Here is a 14,048-nt window from a genome sequence, read left to right as displayed (position 1 = left end):
AATAAATCATTACTTCCCTGTGCTGTGCCTTCAACAGGCATTGCAAAGCCTTTGTCTTCCACTTAGTATTTTAATTTAGAAGAGAATAGTTATTTTCTGTATGAAGCTAATAGAAAGTTAAATTAATCCCAAGTTTATTTTTTAAGAAATAATTCCTCATACTTAAACGCAAACAACAACAGCTCCCACAGGAGAATTATCAGCTGATTTTAATGTGAACATCCCCAGTGCATCAAAGGCCCCAGACTTGTCCCCAGATCATTTCTGCACAACTGAAGAGCACCCAGAGGGGAAACGAAGCCCTCGGGTTTCATTGTGGGGCTGCAGTGGCTGTCAGACAGCTCTGGGAGCAGAAATGCACATCAGGAGAGGATCCACGCCTGTCAGCAAGGCAGCTCTTTTATTCCGTATAAAGGATTCTCTCCTAATGAATGGTGTTCCTTACTGGAAATTAAAATTAGTTCACAAATTGCTGCTGTTCCATTTAGTGATAAGATGAATGCACAGCGCTTTGAATTTTTTTTATCTGCAGTAATTTTTGCTCTTTCATTCATCATTCCCTTAATTTCGCAACTCTTTAAAAAAAAAAAAAAAAAGCTTTGAATTCCTCACATGTATGCAATCAGTCAGAAAAGCCACGTGGCAGCACTGATTGCTCTGGGAGGCAAAAGATCTCAATAACTTGAGGCACATTAATGTCCCTGATGGGGGTAAATGATCAGCTGGAAAGCAGAAAAGCCACACAAGGTCTCCACTTAAGGCTCATGCAGGACACACTGGAGGGATAAAAGGAATAAATTCATGCCAGGTATTTTATAAAACACACAGAGCCAAAGTTATTCCTGTGCAGGGAGCAGGATAACAAAAACCATGAACCCAGTGACCAAATATGTGTCCTTGGAACAACATTCAAAGCTCCTGTCTACAGCAGGCACTATATATAATATATATATTTCTACAGGAATTAATTATTTTCTAGAGGAAAAAACTTTAGTTTGTGTTTAGTTTGTTGGAAATGAGAAAGAAGTGATATTTATTATTCATGTATTTATAGTTCTAAATCAATATTAATGTTAACTCAGTGCAACTTTCCATTTGCTCCCTCTGAAATTGCTTTTCAATTCAGTTGTTTTTAATCTTAGTTAATAACATTTCCATTTGAACTCCATGAATGTGAATACTTTTCTCAATCCCCCACCAGACGCCCGTGTTTTAACATCACTGAAATCTCTGCACACACAGCACACAAATACAAAATTCAGAGTTCTGCACTTTGGAAAAATCTTCACTCAGAGGCACAAACACTGAAATAAAACCAGGAGTGAAAGGCAGGCTTGGCACAGTCTGTAATTACTTTTCTAAACTGTGGAATCAGACTCCCCAGTGCTGCGTGCAGCAGGGCTAATTATAAAAGGAACCTCTCCCATTTAAAGCTGAATTATTTACAAATGGATCTTCAGGTAAAGCACAATTCCAGTCACGGATCAGATCGTGGAAAAGTTGTTTCAGGAATCACACCTAAGTTATTTAATATAGCAAGAAATTCGCAGAAGGACTATTTGAATCCCTTTATTTTCTTCAGCCACACTGCATTGAGATTAATAACTGCATGTGCTAAATGAAAATCTGATTAAGTGAAGATAAAAATTATCTTGCTTAGAAACCCAGCAAGAAAAAAATCGAAAATGAAAATGCAGGTAGAATTTCTATTCATCTTCTTGTCACTCACAGCACCAAATGCTTATTTGTTAAAATAAGTTAGAAAAACTGAAATGACCTAAATTGTTTGACAGAATTTGATTCTGTATTTTGACTATTAATTTAATTATTACAAATTCATATTGTGAATGGTATTTTTCTTGTCACTGGCCTCCTACATGAATCTCCAAGCAGGATCTATCCCTCTCACATCCTCTGAAGAAAGTCTCATGCACAACTCCTGGTAAATCACTTTGTTTATGACAGGAATGAGAAACTCTGCCTTGAATATTCTAATTGCTGCATCCCAAAACTCCACTGAGACATTTCAGATTTCCCCAAACACTCAGAGAGATGTTCAGCCTGAAATTCTGTAACTTTGCCATCTCAGGATGTGCCATCACCAACACATCTCCAGGCAGCTGAGGAAATCAAAGAAACACTCACTGCAGACTGGGGTGTCACTTTTACACCGTCCAAAATGATTCTTCAATCTAATAAAAAACATGGGAGTGTGGAAAGCCTTAATCATATTCAGAGATAAGCCGAAACAAAGTGGATCCCTTGATCCAAGGGGAGATGACTTTTGAAATAAAAGCACAGAACTTATCAGGTCATCTGTTCATTATGGAAACACACAAATGCCCGGGGGGAGGCAGCCCCTGGCTCCAGCCTTATCTCTGCTCCCAGTGCTGATAAAACAGGGAGGAACCAACCTGGAGAAATCCACCTGTAACCAACCAGCCAGGCTGCCCAGGACCCTGGGATAATTCACTTTTAAACATTCCAGAAGCTCCTCCCATTTCTGCCAACACAATGAAACATTAGTTTTGGTTTTGGTTTTTTTTTTTTACATTTCTGCAAAGTCAGACAATGCAAAAATGTAAAGACAAGACAAATTTTCCTTCTCTGAGAAATTGAGGTGAGAAGCTGCAGAGAGAACAATGTTCAATATTATCTTCTTGGCTCTTTTTCCTCACCAAACCATCTGAGTGATGCTAATCATGGCTCTAAGTAAACACACAGGCAGCAAAACAAAAATACAACTGAGCAATCATTTCTGTAACCTGGAAAGCAGAGCTGTCAAATTTAACAGGAAAAAAAACAGTGGTAAAGGTGCATTTCATAAATTGGTTTGGTTTAAGAACCAAAGTGGGGCCAAGGTGACAGAATTCAGCCTCTGATGGGGTGACAAGGCACAGAACAATTACAGGGCAATATTGAAAGATTTTCTGATGTGAGTGAAGCTCAGGAAATAATAATGAGCTTTGTTTAACAGCAGAACTGATAAAAGTGATGACCAGCAGCGAGTCTCTGAACCTGGCACACAGGACAAGGGGCAGGGGAAGATGGAAGGAATCAGAAACAATTTTCCACTTAGTCAGGAGTTGTCTCCCTTAAGCTGCTTTCCAGCAGCCTTGTCAGAAACTTAAAATAAATCCATCCAGAGGAGATGTTAAATACCTGCTTGTGAAATTTCTGTCACTGACTCCATTCAGATGGTAAATCCTGCAAAAAACTTGTGCAAAGAGGGGAGAAATCTTCATTGCAGCCACCTACCAAACGTGCTGGGCAGCTGTGAATGGATCTAAACATCAATGTTCTCCTTTTCCTCTCCTCTGAGAACCCCAAACCCACCAGTTCTGCTGCAGCAAGAAAGGAGAGACCTCACAGGAATATCTGAGCTTCTGGAAACGCACAAAATGCCCTGGACTTGGCACCACACCCCAAATGCTCCCAACATTTCCACACAGAGCTGGGATTTGAGCACAATAAAAACCTGGGATTTTTTTAAGGGTTTTTTTCTCAGTCTTTCCTGCATTTTTGTGAGCTTCTTGTACCTTCAGCAGACTTGTTACTTTAAAGTTTTGAACAAAATCAAAGGTGGATATACAAAAACAAGCTAGACAGACATTATATTAGAGTCCCCTCCAGATTTAACTTAAAGAATCCATAGTCTCTATTCTCTACAGAAATTAAGGGACATAACACTTCAGCGTGAAAACAAATGTAAATATTCCTCTAAATGTTAAAAATGTAACTTAAAACTATTAACAAAATTAATACTCTGCCCTTCAGAAAACACCACATCTGGAGCTAAAATAATAAATACACCAACTTTACTGCTGGTGTTTTTCTAAAATTGAATAAATAACTCTTTTCAGACAGAAAAAAACATCCCCATACTGAGTTTATGGCTGCTCAGTGTAACCACTTCCTTCAGGAAAGCTGTCTGGGCACCCCTGGAAAATCTGATTTTTGATGCTTTCAGTCCTCTTCTTGCTTACATTCGCCACACCCACCGATGCTTTTCTGGAAGAAATGCACGAAAAGAGACTTTAAACCTATTTTGGAGCGCTGCAAATCCCCCAGCAGAGGATGGGACTGCTCAGATCACCAGTGCCAAAGGATATGCTCATCTTCTCCACAAACTTGTCGTGCTCGTCCTGGCTCTTGGGGAAGTTCTCAATGTCCTTCTCCAGGCGCTGGATCTGCTGGTTCATGGAATCCAGGTTGCTCTTCAGAGTCTGGGCTGAAACTAAGGGCAAAAAAGAGTTTATAAAGTGACTCCAGAAAGGGTATCAGGAGAGGAAAAAACAATGGCAGCATAAATAATCTGAAAGAGAATGGTTCCATTAAATAGATTCATATTTTTCTGAATTACAGCTCGTAAAAAAATCCTTCCCTTCGTAAAAATAAATGGAAAATATCTACTGTAATATACCAGATCATCATATTTAACATTGAAATGTCACCACTTAATTCTACCATTAGTTCAAATTATTCCATTTCTATTTAAATTTATGGTAAAATTTCCAATATTTCTAATATTATTATTTCTAATATTCTTTTAAATCTAATTCAAAGATTAAAAACTAACTAGAGTTCAAAGAGATTTCATCTCCTTAATGCATGTACTTGGTTAAATGAATGATCTTATTAAGGCACATTTCTGTTACAGGAATGATTTAAAGAATAGACATGAGGGAAAAAAATTAAATATTTTTTCTTATATTGAAGTTACTCTGATTTCTGGAGCCCAGAGCTGTGTTAATAGCAAAGGTAGGTCTGAATAATAAAAGCTGCTGATAATCAAAAGGAAGGAAAGGACTCAGAGTACAGCACACTAATTAAAAAAAAAAAAAAAAAAAAAGAGGGGACTGTAAAGAACTCCTGCTTGCTGTGTGAGAAGCCATTCTAATGAAAAGCTCTGTGCTGCCAATTTGGATTAAACAGCCCCTGATTGATGCATCCCGTGAGCAAGAAATGGCAGCAGCACCGTGGGGTGAAGCAGCCCCACCTGACACAGGAACCCCAGAGCTGGATAAAAGTGACGGAGCCTCAGCAGAGACATCCCTGCTCCAGCTGGGGAATTAGAACACCCTGAACCGGAAATATTGAAATATTGAAATATTGAAATGGATCAGAAGCCATGAGGCCCATTTGTCAGGCTGGTTTTGATCCCAAGGAACAACTGGCCAAGCTCTTGCTCTCCAACCAAAGCTCCTTTGCAACCCAAGGCTCTCTCCCCTCCCATTCTTTGGCTCCTCTTGCACAGCTCAAACCTCAGTGCCCTTAGGGAAAAGCAGAGAATCCCAAGACCCCTTTGGCCCGGTGCAGCCAAGAAAATCAAATTACTCCCTTTTTTTTTTTAAGGAATTTTTATTATCGTTTGCTGGAAAGCAGCTTGCCCAAAAGTTCCACTAAGTATTTTCTAAAGAACTGTTAATTTTTTTATTTTCTTCCTATTGAAAAAAAAAAATGCTGTGGCTACATGAGATTAAAGAGCAGAAGGAAATTGAGTCATGATGGCCTGAAAAACAGCACATAGGAAATAAAAATCTGGTAAATAAGGGAGCTGTTCCTAGAGGAAAATCAATTTTCTATTCTTTCCAAGCGAGGACTCCCATCAGCTGTAACACTGAGTTCACCAGCGTGTTCAAATATATATGGCACCAACAGAGCTGGCTTTAGAGCAGCCATTATCTTGATTTTATTTTCAATTTTATCCATTTTATACTGGGTACCAAAGGAACTACTAATCATGTAATCCTAGAATTATAGTGGAAGTTTTTAAAGCTTAATTCATCTGGGGTGGGAATATATATTGACCACAGAATCCTTGTAGCTTTTAAATTCACATTGGAGAGTTAACCTTGAAATCAACCACTAAAACACTCTGAATAACACAAATTATCAAAGCTTTAAGGTTCTGCTTGCATTAGTTTAATCATTAGATATTATGATCAAAGCACCCATTTTTGCTTGACCTGAAGAACTTGAATTACTGTAATATTTTCATGGGCTGTGGTGGAGTTGCAGAGGGGGACAAACAGCACAGGAGGAAAATGCAGGAAGTGAAAAATAAATGAGGAGGATGCAAATGGTCATTCTGTTCATGGAATAGCATCTGGTAAGAAAATAGGCAACATAACAGAGTTTAACTGCTTGCAGCAATTTGAAAATATTTAAATGCACGACCACGTAGCAAGAGTAAAAGTTTATTTTTGCCTGGAATTCAAAAGTGCCAAGAAATTCAGCAAGAAATGACAAATAACTGTTGAACTTTGTGATTAAGACGGATGGAAAGTGTTTTCACTTGTATAAAACGAAGTTCAGAAAGGCCCAGATCAGGAACACGCTGGCTTTGAAAGCAGGGAGAACTCCATCCAAGCAAGGAGGCTGCAGCCTAAAGCTGTGCTTCCCATAATTAACTAATTATAAGCACACACTCAATTAACTAAAAAATGTTGTGGAATATGCAATTCTGTTCACTTTATCCCCCCCATGCCCAGGCAAATGTACAAGTTTCTGTTCAAGTAATTTATGCAGTTGTTGTTCTGCAAGACAAATTTCAAAAGATGACAGAACAGGGAACATACATATATATAGACTATAATAAAATATCTGCATTTCCTCCCATAAACCCTTTTATTAGAGATTTACTACTTCAGTAATGTGCAAAGGAATCAACATGAATACCTTCTACTTTCAGGGAAATTCATGTAAATTCCCTCAAACTCTTGCAAGGTTTTAATTTACGAGAGCATAAATTCCACTTGCAGCACAAAGCCATTTCCTTGAAACCATTTCAAGCTGCACACCCTGAACAGAATTCCCCTGCTCTCCTCAAACACAGAGGCTTGTTCACCTTCCATGTGCCCACCACTCCACAGGAAAATCGGGCATTTCACAGAACTGGTCTCAAAAATGGGCATGAGAGGCAGCATTTGGCCTTCAGCAGCAAGGGCTCTTACTGACAAAGCCTCTCTGAGCAGCCATTCCAACATGATTCCACTTCATGCTGCAGCAAGAGGGAGCAACCAACTAAATCCAACACATAAATAACTGATGTCAAGGTAGGAACAGGAGGCAAATATAGAAAATGAGGAAAACATGAAGGAAAAAAACCCAGAAGCAAAACCCACCAGAAAAAATACTCTGTGTGTAACCCCCAAACACTCAAGGAAGAGCAGACCCCAAAAAAGGGAAGCAACCTAAAGGATGCCTGGCCACTGATTTCCTTGTATTAGCAAGAATAAAAAGTTGGTTGTTTTCATTTCCAAATGAAAAGAAATCAGCAGTAAAAACCACCTCACCCACCCTCACAGGACAGTGAGGACTCCCACCCATGGTGGAAAGAAATCCAAGAATTGGGAAAGTGGGAGAATTCCAAGGTCAGACTAATTTGCTGACACAGGGAACAGTGAGGACAGAGGAGAAATTAGTTCAGGAAGGAATATGTGGATTCTTGGACAGCAGGTTCAGAAAGAAGTCAAAGGTGGAATTTTTAAAGTCTGAATACATGCAGATGGGGGCAAAACAGCCTGAAGGAACTACAGCGTTCTCCCCAAACAGCCTGTCTAAAAACCCACATCAACCCCAAAATCCATTTATGGAACAATCTTCATGGCCAAAGAGAGGGAAAAAAGCAGCAAAATTTCTCAGTTTTGCCAAATTGTGTCAGTCTGGCTCTCAGCTTGGCCCTAATAAAAGGTCGGCTTGCAGACAGCACCTGCAGCTCGAAGGTGGAAAGAAATGCAGCACCTTGAATGTGTGCACCTCAAACCCTGGAGATAAAAGGATTTACGAGACAAAGAAAAAAGCCAATAGAAAAGTTAAACCTGTGTTTCAACTCCCTGCAGAGTCACTGTAACACACAGAGCAAACAGGAACAGGCAATGTGTGATAATGCATTGTCCAATGATTCCTGTCAGGGGCAGAGCAATACAAACACTCAGATCCATCCATATTGTCCCTGCACAAACACTCAATGCAACTCCCTTAATCATGCATCATTAAACCTTAGACTGATTAAGAGATTATTTTGCATATTATTATTTAATTATAGTAGAAAATCAGAGATGGCACAATATTATTCTGACATGGAAGGCAATAATTTCCTTCACCTTATTATTTTCCTTATATTAATTGCTCCTCTGAAAAAACCCCTCAAACCAATCCTATCCACTGATTTTGGAGGAAGCAGTGCACAGTCTGCACGCTAAGGAAGGCTTAGTGAGTGTCTGCTGGAGCAGTTGAGTCCCAGAAAATGCTCCCAGCAGTTAATCCCACGTTGATGGGGAGCACGAGCTGCTCCCTGCAGCCAAGCTAAGCATTTTGTATTTACATTAATACAGCAACAGGAGCAAAGGTCACACTAATCCCTTCTAAAATAAGATTGCATCAGACTGAGAGTCCTCCCCACAACAAGAGGTGAAATGATATATTTTGATTAGGTGCAGTGCCTCTTGCATGAGACATTTCAATGGTCTCTGATGGTGATGCAGAGCTGGGACGGCCATGTCCACAGCTGGAAAACACTCTGAAGGGAAAGCCAACATCAATTACTTCAGTAAGCAAAAGCAGGTCTGCACCAAGCAAATTAACTGCTGGATTTTTAAGTCTAGACAGCATTTGCACCATAACTACATTGCAAGCATACTAATGACTATTTATTTCTTAGTGCCCGAGGGCAGATGGAAGGAGCCTTTCACAAAGGAGTGAGAAGCAGTTTGGAGGGAAATGGGTGAGCAGGTTCATAATCTGCAGGAATTACACAAGCATTGATTACTCCATTCATAGCAAGCACGTTTCTGTCTGTTAGGACAATAAATGTTAAACACCTCAGGCTCAAAGGGGAAGAGCAGCTCCCACCTCACCCAGCTAGAGGAGCTGCCACCCTCCCCTTCCAAAAACTGGGAAAGCTTTCTGACACCGAGTCCTGGGGTTTAACAACCAACCCACCATGCGGAACAGAACTGCTCCCTGACAGAATCTTCCCTGCACTTTGCAGCTTCAGGAGCAGGAGCAGCTCTGCCCAAATGGCAGGAGCAGCTTTTCCCCAACCTTCCACCTTCACCTCACTAACCAAACAGCAAACAATGTTGTAGAATTTGAGTTCTTCAGTTGAACTGCTTTTTTATATCACAACTACAAATAATTTAGAAATCAGATGTCCCAATTTCAGAAGAACAACCAGGAGCACTGGAGCTGCTGGGTGAGAAGAGCTCTGCAATCAGCAGTGAGGGATATCACCTCCAGAGCACTCCAGAAACTCACCCCACTTGGATGTTGGCTTAATTACAGACGTCTTTCAAGATCTCAGAAGTTGAGTTTATTTTTAAAAGAGAGCTTATAATGACAAAATCAGAATGTATTAAACGAGCGTGCTGAAGCAGAGCTGCTGGCAGGCGTGCAAGACAAAGTGCAAACGAGGCAGAGGAGACAAGGAAACACAAAGTGAGGGGACAAGGAAACACAAAGTGAGGGGACAAGGAAACACAAAGTGAGGGAGGCACAGGGAGGGAGCAGAGCTGCTGTCACACAACCTGCACAGAGATTTTGGGCAAATCCATCCTGGCCTTCCTCACTGCCTGAGCCACCTCCAGAGGGGCCAGAGCTTCCTCACAGGCACCAAAGTGCAAATTCCACCACAGACAGGCAGGAGAAGAAAGAACAAAGTGCCATTTTGCAGCTTTTGCCTCTCTCTGGAGGCTTGCATTAAGGAATTCTAAATGGATTACACAACTTAGGGCATTTAAAGCCATCTCCACTTCTGAATTGGTTTAACTACAGCCAGAAATTCTTAAATGCTTTAATTTCTTTAATAAGCAACAGCCCCTGAGAGTCATTTGGACTGTTCTTTCATTTTGCCCTTGATACTTGCACTTGAGGGAGAGGAGCAGAGCCTTAAAATGCAATCCATACAGAAAGCTGCTTAATGGAGATTCCAAATTATAACTCCAAAATGCAGCTCCAGAACAACCACAGCTCTCTGCAGCATTTATTACACACAGACTGCAACTAAAAAAATCCTCAAAGCCTTCCCAGGCTGGGAGAGCTCACTGAGCCATTGTGCAGAGCGTGAGGCAATCCAGGATCTCAGCCAGGCTCCAAAAGGATCCCTTGGAGAAATTCCTGCTCAGAACTGCAGCACAGGGAGCACCTGTGAGGTTTCTTCTTTCCACCACTCCTGGGCCAGATTGGGCAAAATCTGCTTCAGTAGTTCTAAATGTGCTTTAAAGGTGGAAATGCTGCCATTTCAACTGTGCTTTAAAGGTGGAAACGCTGCAGATCTCTCTGCTAAAACCCAGTTTTTTTTCTGCTGCACCAAACTATAAAACTTTTGTCTGACAGAAAAACGGCTGCTGCTTATGAGCACGTTTTAAATTGCTGTACTTCAAAGTGACAGCGGCACAGGATGTTTTAAAATATTTCCCCCATTCTAAAATGATGCCATTAAATCACAGTGAAGTACCTGTGTAAAATCTCAAAATTAATACTTTATTACAGTATTTGTAATAAAAAGTACACACACATTTGCATTCCCCAGTGTTTCAATTGCTAATGGGCATTCCAGAGAGATGCCTGCACCATCAGAAGCATATGCCTGCAAATTAATGAAATAAATTCCAATGTCCAAGTAAGTGACAAATCAGTGCTGTGATATTGGTATTTTTCAGTTCACTGCACAGACCTAATTCACCCCACAAGGCACCTTTCACTTCATTTTACTTTCAACTCCACTTTCAAAGAACTATCAGGTGGCACACCTTGATGTCAGGCAAAGAACTTGGTGTGTTAAGTGCTCAAAAAACCCCTCATTATTACTGAAAGAGACTAAAAAATACAGATTTTATATAATATATATCCCCCTTTCCCAGTTAATCTCAATTTGCACAGGGCAGGGGGTGCCACTGCTGGCAGACCAAGCAGGAACAGCTACATCAGGACTGTGATATCCAACAGATAAGGACAGAGCTGTGGCTTATTTTGATATTATTTACAGGCAAAATGGTTAAATCACAAACTGGGATGTAAAACTGCTCCTCTTAGTATCTAAACTGAAGTTCCTGTTATAAAACACATGGCTAACTTATTGTAATCATCTTCATTTTGTGTGTCACCTATTTCACTTTTATGATTTCTGAGAGGCTTGACACTCAGGTGAGCCTTAACTTTAAAAATATATTTATTTTCTGAGTGATTAAAAGTATACTTTTAACCACACAGCTGTCTAGAAATATCTGACTTATAAGATAAACCAAGGTACCTCTTGGATTTGTTTGGAAATTTGGCTGAAGCCCAAAAGGGGATGGGAATTTTTCAGGTCTTTAATAAAAAGCTGAGGTTATAAAGTGCTAAGAGCAAATACCATGAAAAGCAGCAAGAGGGATAAAAAGTGAAGTGAAGAAGGCGGGAATGCGCCAACAGGAATGGGGCTGGCTCCAAAGGACAGGAGAAAAGGAGGGAAAAAAAAAAGAAGGGAAAAAAGAAAAGAAGGGAAAAAAAATAAAAGGGGAAAAGAAAGAAAGGGGAGGGAAAGAAAGGGGGGAAAAAGAAAGGGGAGAAAAAGAAAGGGGGGGAAAAAGAAAGGGAAAAAAAAAAGGAAGGGAAAAAAAAGAAAGGGGAAAAAAAAGAAAGGGGGAAAAAAAAGAAAGGGGAAAAAAAAGAAAGGGGAAAAAAAAGAAAGGGGAAAAAATGAAAGGGGAAAAAAAAGAAAGGGGAAAAAAAAGAAAGGGGAAAAAATGAAAGGGGAAAAAAATAAAAGGGGAAAAAAATAAAAGGGGAAAAAGGAAATCACTGTCATCAAACAACGCACTGCATCACAGCCTTGTGAGTTTTGATTGGTTTTCCTTTCACAATCTGCTTCCAGGATAAGAAATGCTTTTCCAATGATCTCTTGATAGTTAATCACTTTGACCTCTGCTTGTATTTTCCTGAATAAAACTGTCTCCTAATTTATTTTTACTTTTCATAAAGCTGCAGGTTGATCTTCCATCTTTAAAACGATCAACTATTTTATTGTACCTAATATCAGATTATTGAAGATTTTAGTACATGCATGGGGAGTTCATCTAATCCCATTGACCTTTTCATATTAAAATCCAGTTTTATGCTTTATCTGCTCTTTGTTAAAAAGTAAAAAAACAAAATCAGCTGTTGTTCAGATGCTGGTTCTTTATTCTTATATGAAAATTAAGCTGAACAGGATTTTTTTCCTTGACATGGAGGTGAGAATATGCAGCCAAGACTGAAAAGACATTGCAGATGGCAAGGGCAGCATTTGGAAGGTCCTGCACAGCCCAGACCACGAGTCCTGACTAAAAACTACCACATGCATCTCCAGCAATGACACTCACCTGCCCAGCTCACACCTCCTTAGTTAAAATTCACGCAGAGATAATATTTGCTGGTAGATTCCTTCCTATTTTATGAATAACTGATGCCAGCATCATCCTCATATCCAGCCAATTTATTCCAAAAGAGGCATCTCACAGGAAAAACAAACCCAACTGTCCGTCCCCAAAAGCACTGGTTTATAAAACACCAAACAATAAATATTTGGAAGTGCAAATCTCCTCCATGCAAAGCACCTCAGACTCCTGCACAGGAACAGCTCCAGTGTGGCAGAGCAGATGAACTTTGCAATTACCCAACCCCAGCAGCACCACGGGGAGCAGTTGAAGCCACTTGCACAAATCCCATTTATTCTGCCAAAAATCTGCCTTGCTCCAGAAAGCAAAGGAGGGCTCAAAGAGAAGCTTTGGTCATTAAAAACAAACAGCAATTTATGCTCTGCTAGGAGTCAGTGCTGTTCGTAGGAAATGCAGCTTTTATCTCACAGAATGAAATTTAACTGCAATAAAATCTTTTTCATATGTATCCTCACCATCAGAATTATGAGAGGCTTTGCTCCCATTAATATGCTTTCTGTGCTTAGGATGCTACAGCTTAACTAAACTTTACTGACTCTTCCAGTTTAATTCCTCAAGTCAACTTACAGAACATCAGAGGCTTTGAATCAAACTGCAAAAATCTCAAAGCTGCAAGGTCAAGTGTCACCCACAGAAGAAAACTCATAAAAGATCATCAAAAGTGCCTGGTAAACCAGAAGACTTTACAAAGAAAAGAAGAAAAAGATGAAAAGTCACCTCGAGAAAAGAATTATCAAGTGGGGGAAAACATTTTTGGAATTTAGATAAGATGCCAAACTGCTACTTGCATAAATAACTTAATTAATATGTTAGCCCACAGAATCACAGAACGTCCTGAGCTGGCAAGGACTCACAAGGACCTCTGAGCCCTGCACAGACTCCCCAAAAATCCCAGAGCAGGACTCAGGCCAATGAACCATCCTGCAGCAAAGTGAGGCAGGGACACATCTAACCAACAGAAATAAAACACAGATTGTATGCAGGAAAAAACATGGAAAAGTGCAGGCAAAATTTGAGAAACAGCAAAAAAAGTATGATGAAGACAGACAAAAAAAATGTGAAGAAGTGGAAGTGAGAGGTGAAACCATGGCAGAGCTGGGCTGATGGATGAACTGCCCCAGGTCCCTGGGGACACAGGAGCTCCCAGCAGGCAGACAGCACTGATGGCCTAATTAATAAACATCCAACAGCTAATCACTGCATGAGGAGAGACATTGACTGATAGCACTGCAGGAAGGGAGACAAAAACTTCCTGCAGAAAACCTGGACAGGGCTGTGCAAACGGGCATCCAACTCCTTCTCCCCTCTGCTTTCCTTCATTTTCTTGCGCTTACCCAGGTATTTATATTTATATTTATATTTATATTTATATTTATATTTATATTCATATTCATATTTTCTGATTAAATTAATCAATTAAAAGTTTTGTGTTATCTTCATCTACTTCTGCCTCAGCAGAAAACTCAGCAGCACAGCCTGTGCCACATGAGAACGTGGCCAACAGGTGAACTCAGCCACCACATCCCAGCCTGCCCTGCTGACTGCCCAAAAATAATCATTATTTGTGGCCTGTGCAGCACAACTGAACTGGATCTATTCATAGGCAGCCTGGGATTTTTCCAGAGCATG

At 40.2% G+C, this 14,048-nt stretch overlaps 1 protein-coding gene across 2 annotated transcripts in view; it reads right to left on the bottom strand.

Moving 5' to 3' along the window:
- DIAPH2 (diaphanous related formin 2) overlaps positions 1-14,048 on the bottom strand; it is a 167,078-nt gene that overhangs the window by 78,438 nt on the left and 74,592 nt on the right. For both annotated transcript variants that reach the window (XM_054289531.1, XM_054289532.1), the window contains one exon: positions 4,114-4,237. In XM_054289531.1, coding sequence (XP_054145506.1) covers positions 4,114-4,237 — 124 coding nt within the window. The remainder of the gene's footprint in view (positions 1-4,113; positions 4,238-14,048) is intronic.

Source organism: Melozone crissalis, unplaced genomic scaffold, assembly GCF_028551555.1.
Source record: "Melozone crissalis strain CALT ecotype California unplaced genomic scaffold, PUWL_Pcris_2 ptg000068l_1, whole genome shotgun sequence".
NCBI lineage: Eukaryota > Metazoa > Chordata > Aves > Passeriformes > Passerellidae > Melozone > Melozone crissalis.
The sequence above is the reverse complement of the archived record's forward strand: the minus strand, read 5'-3'. Positions and strand labels throughout refer to the sequence as shown.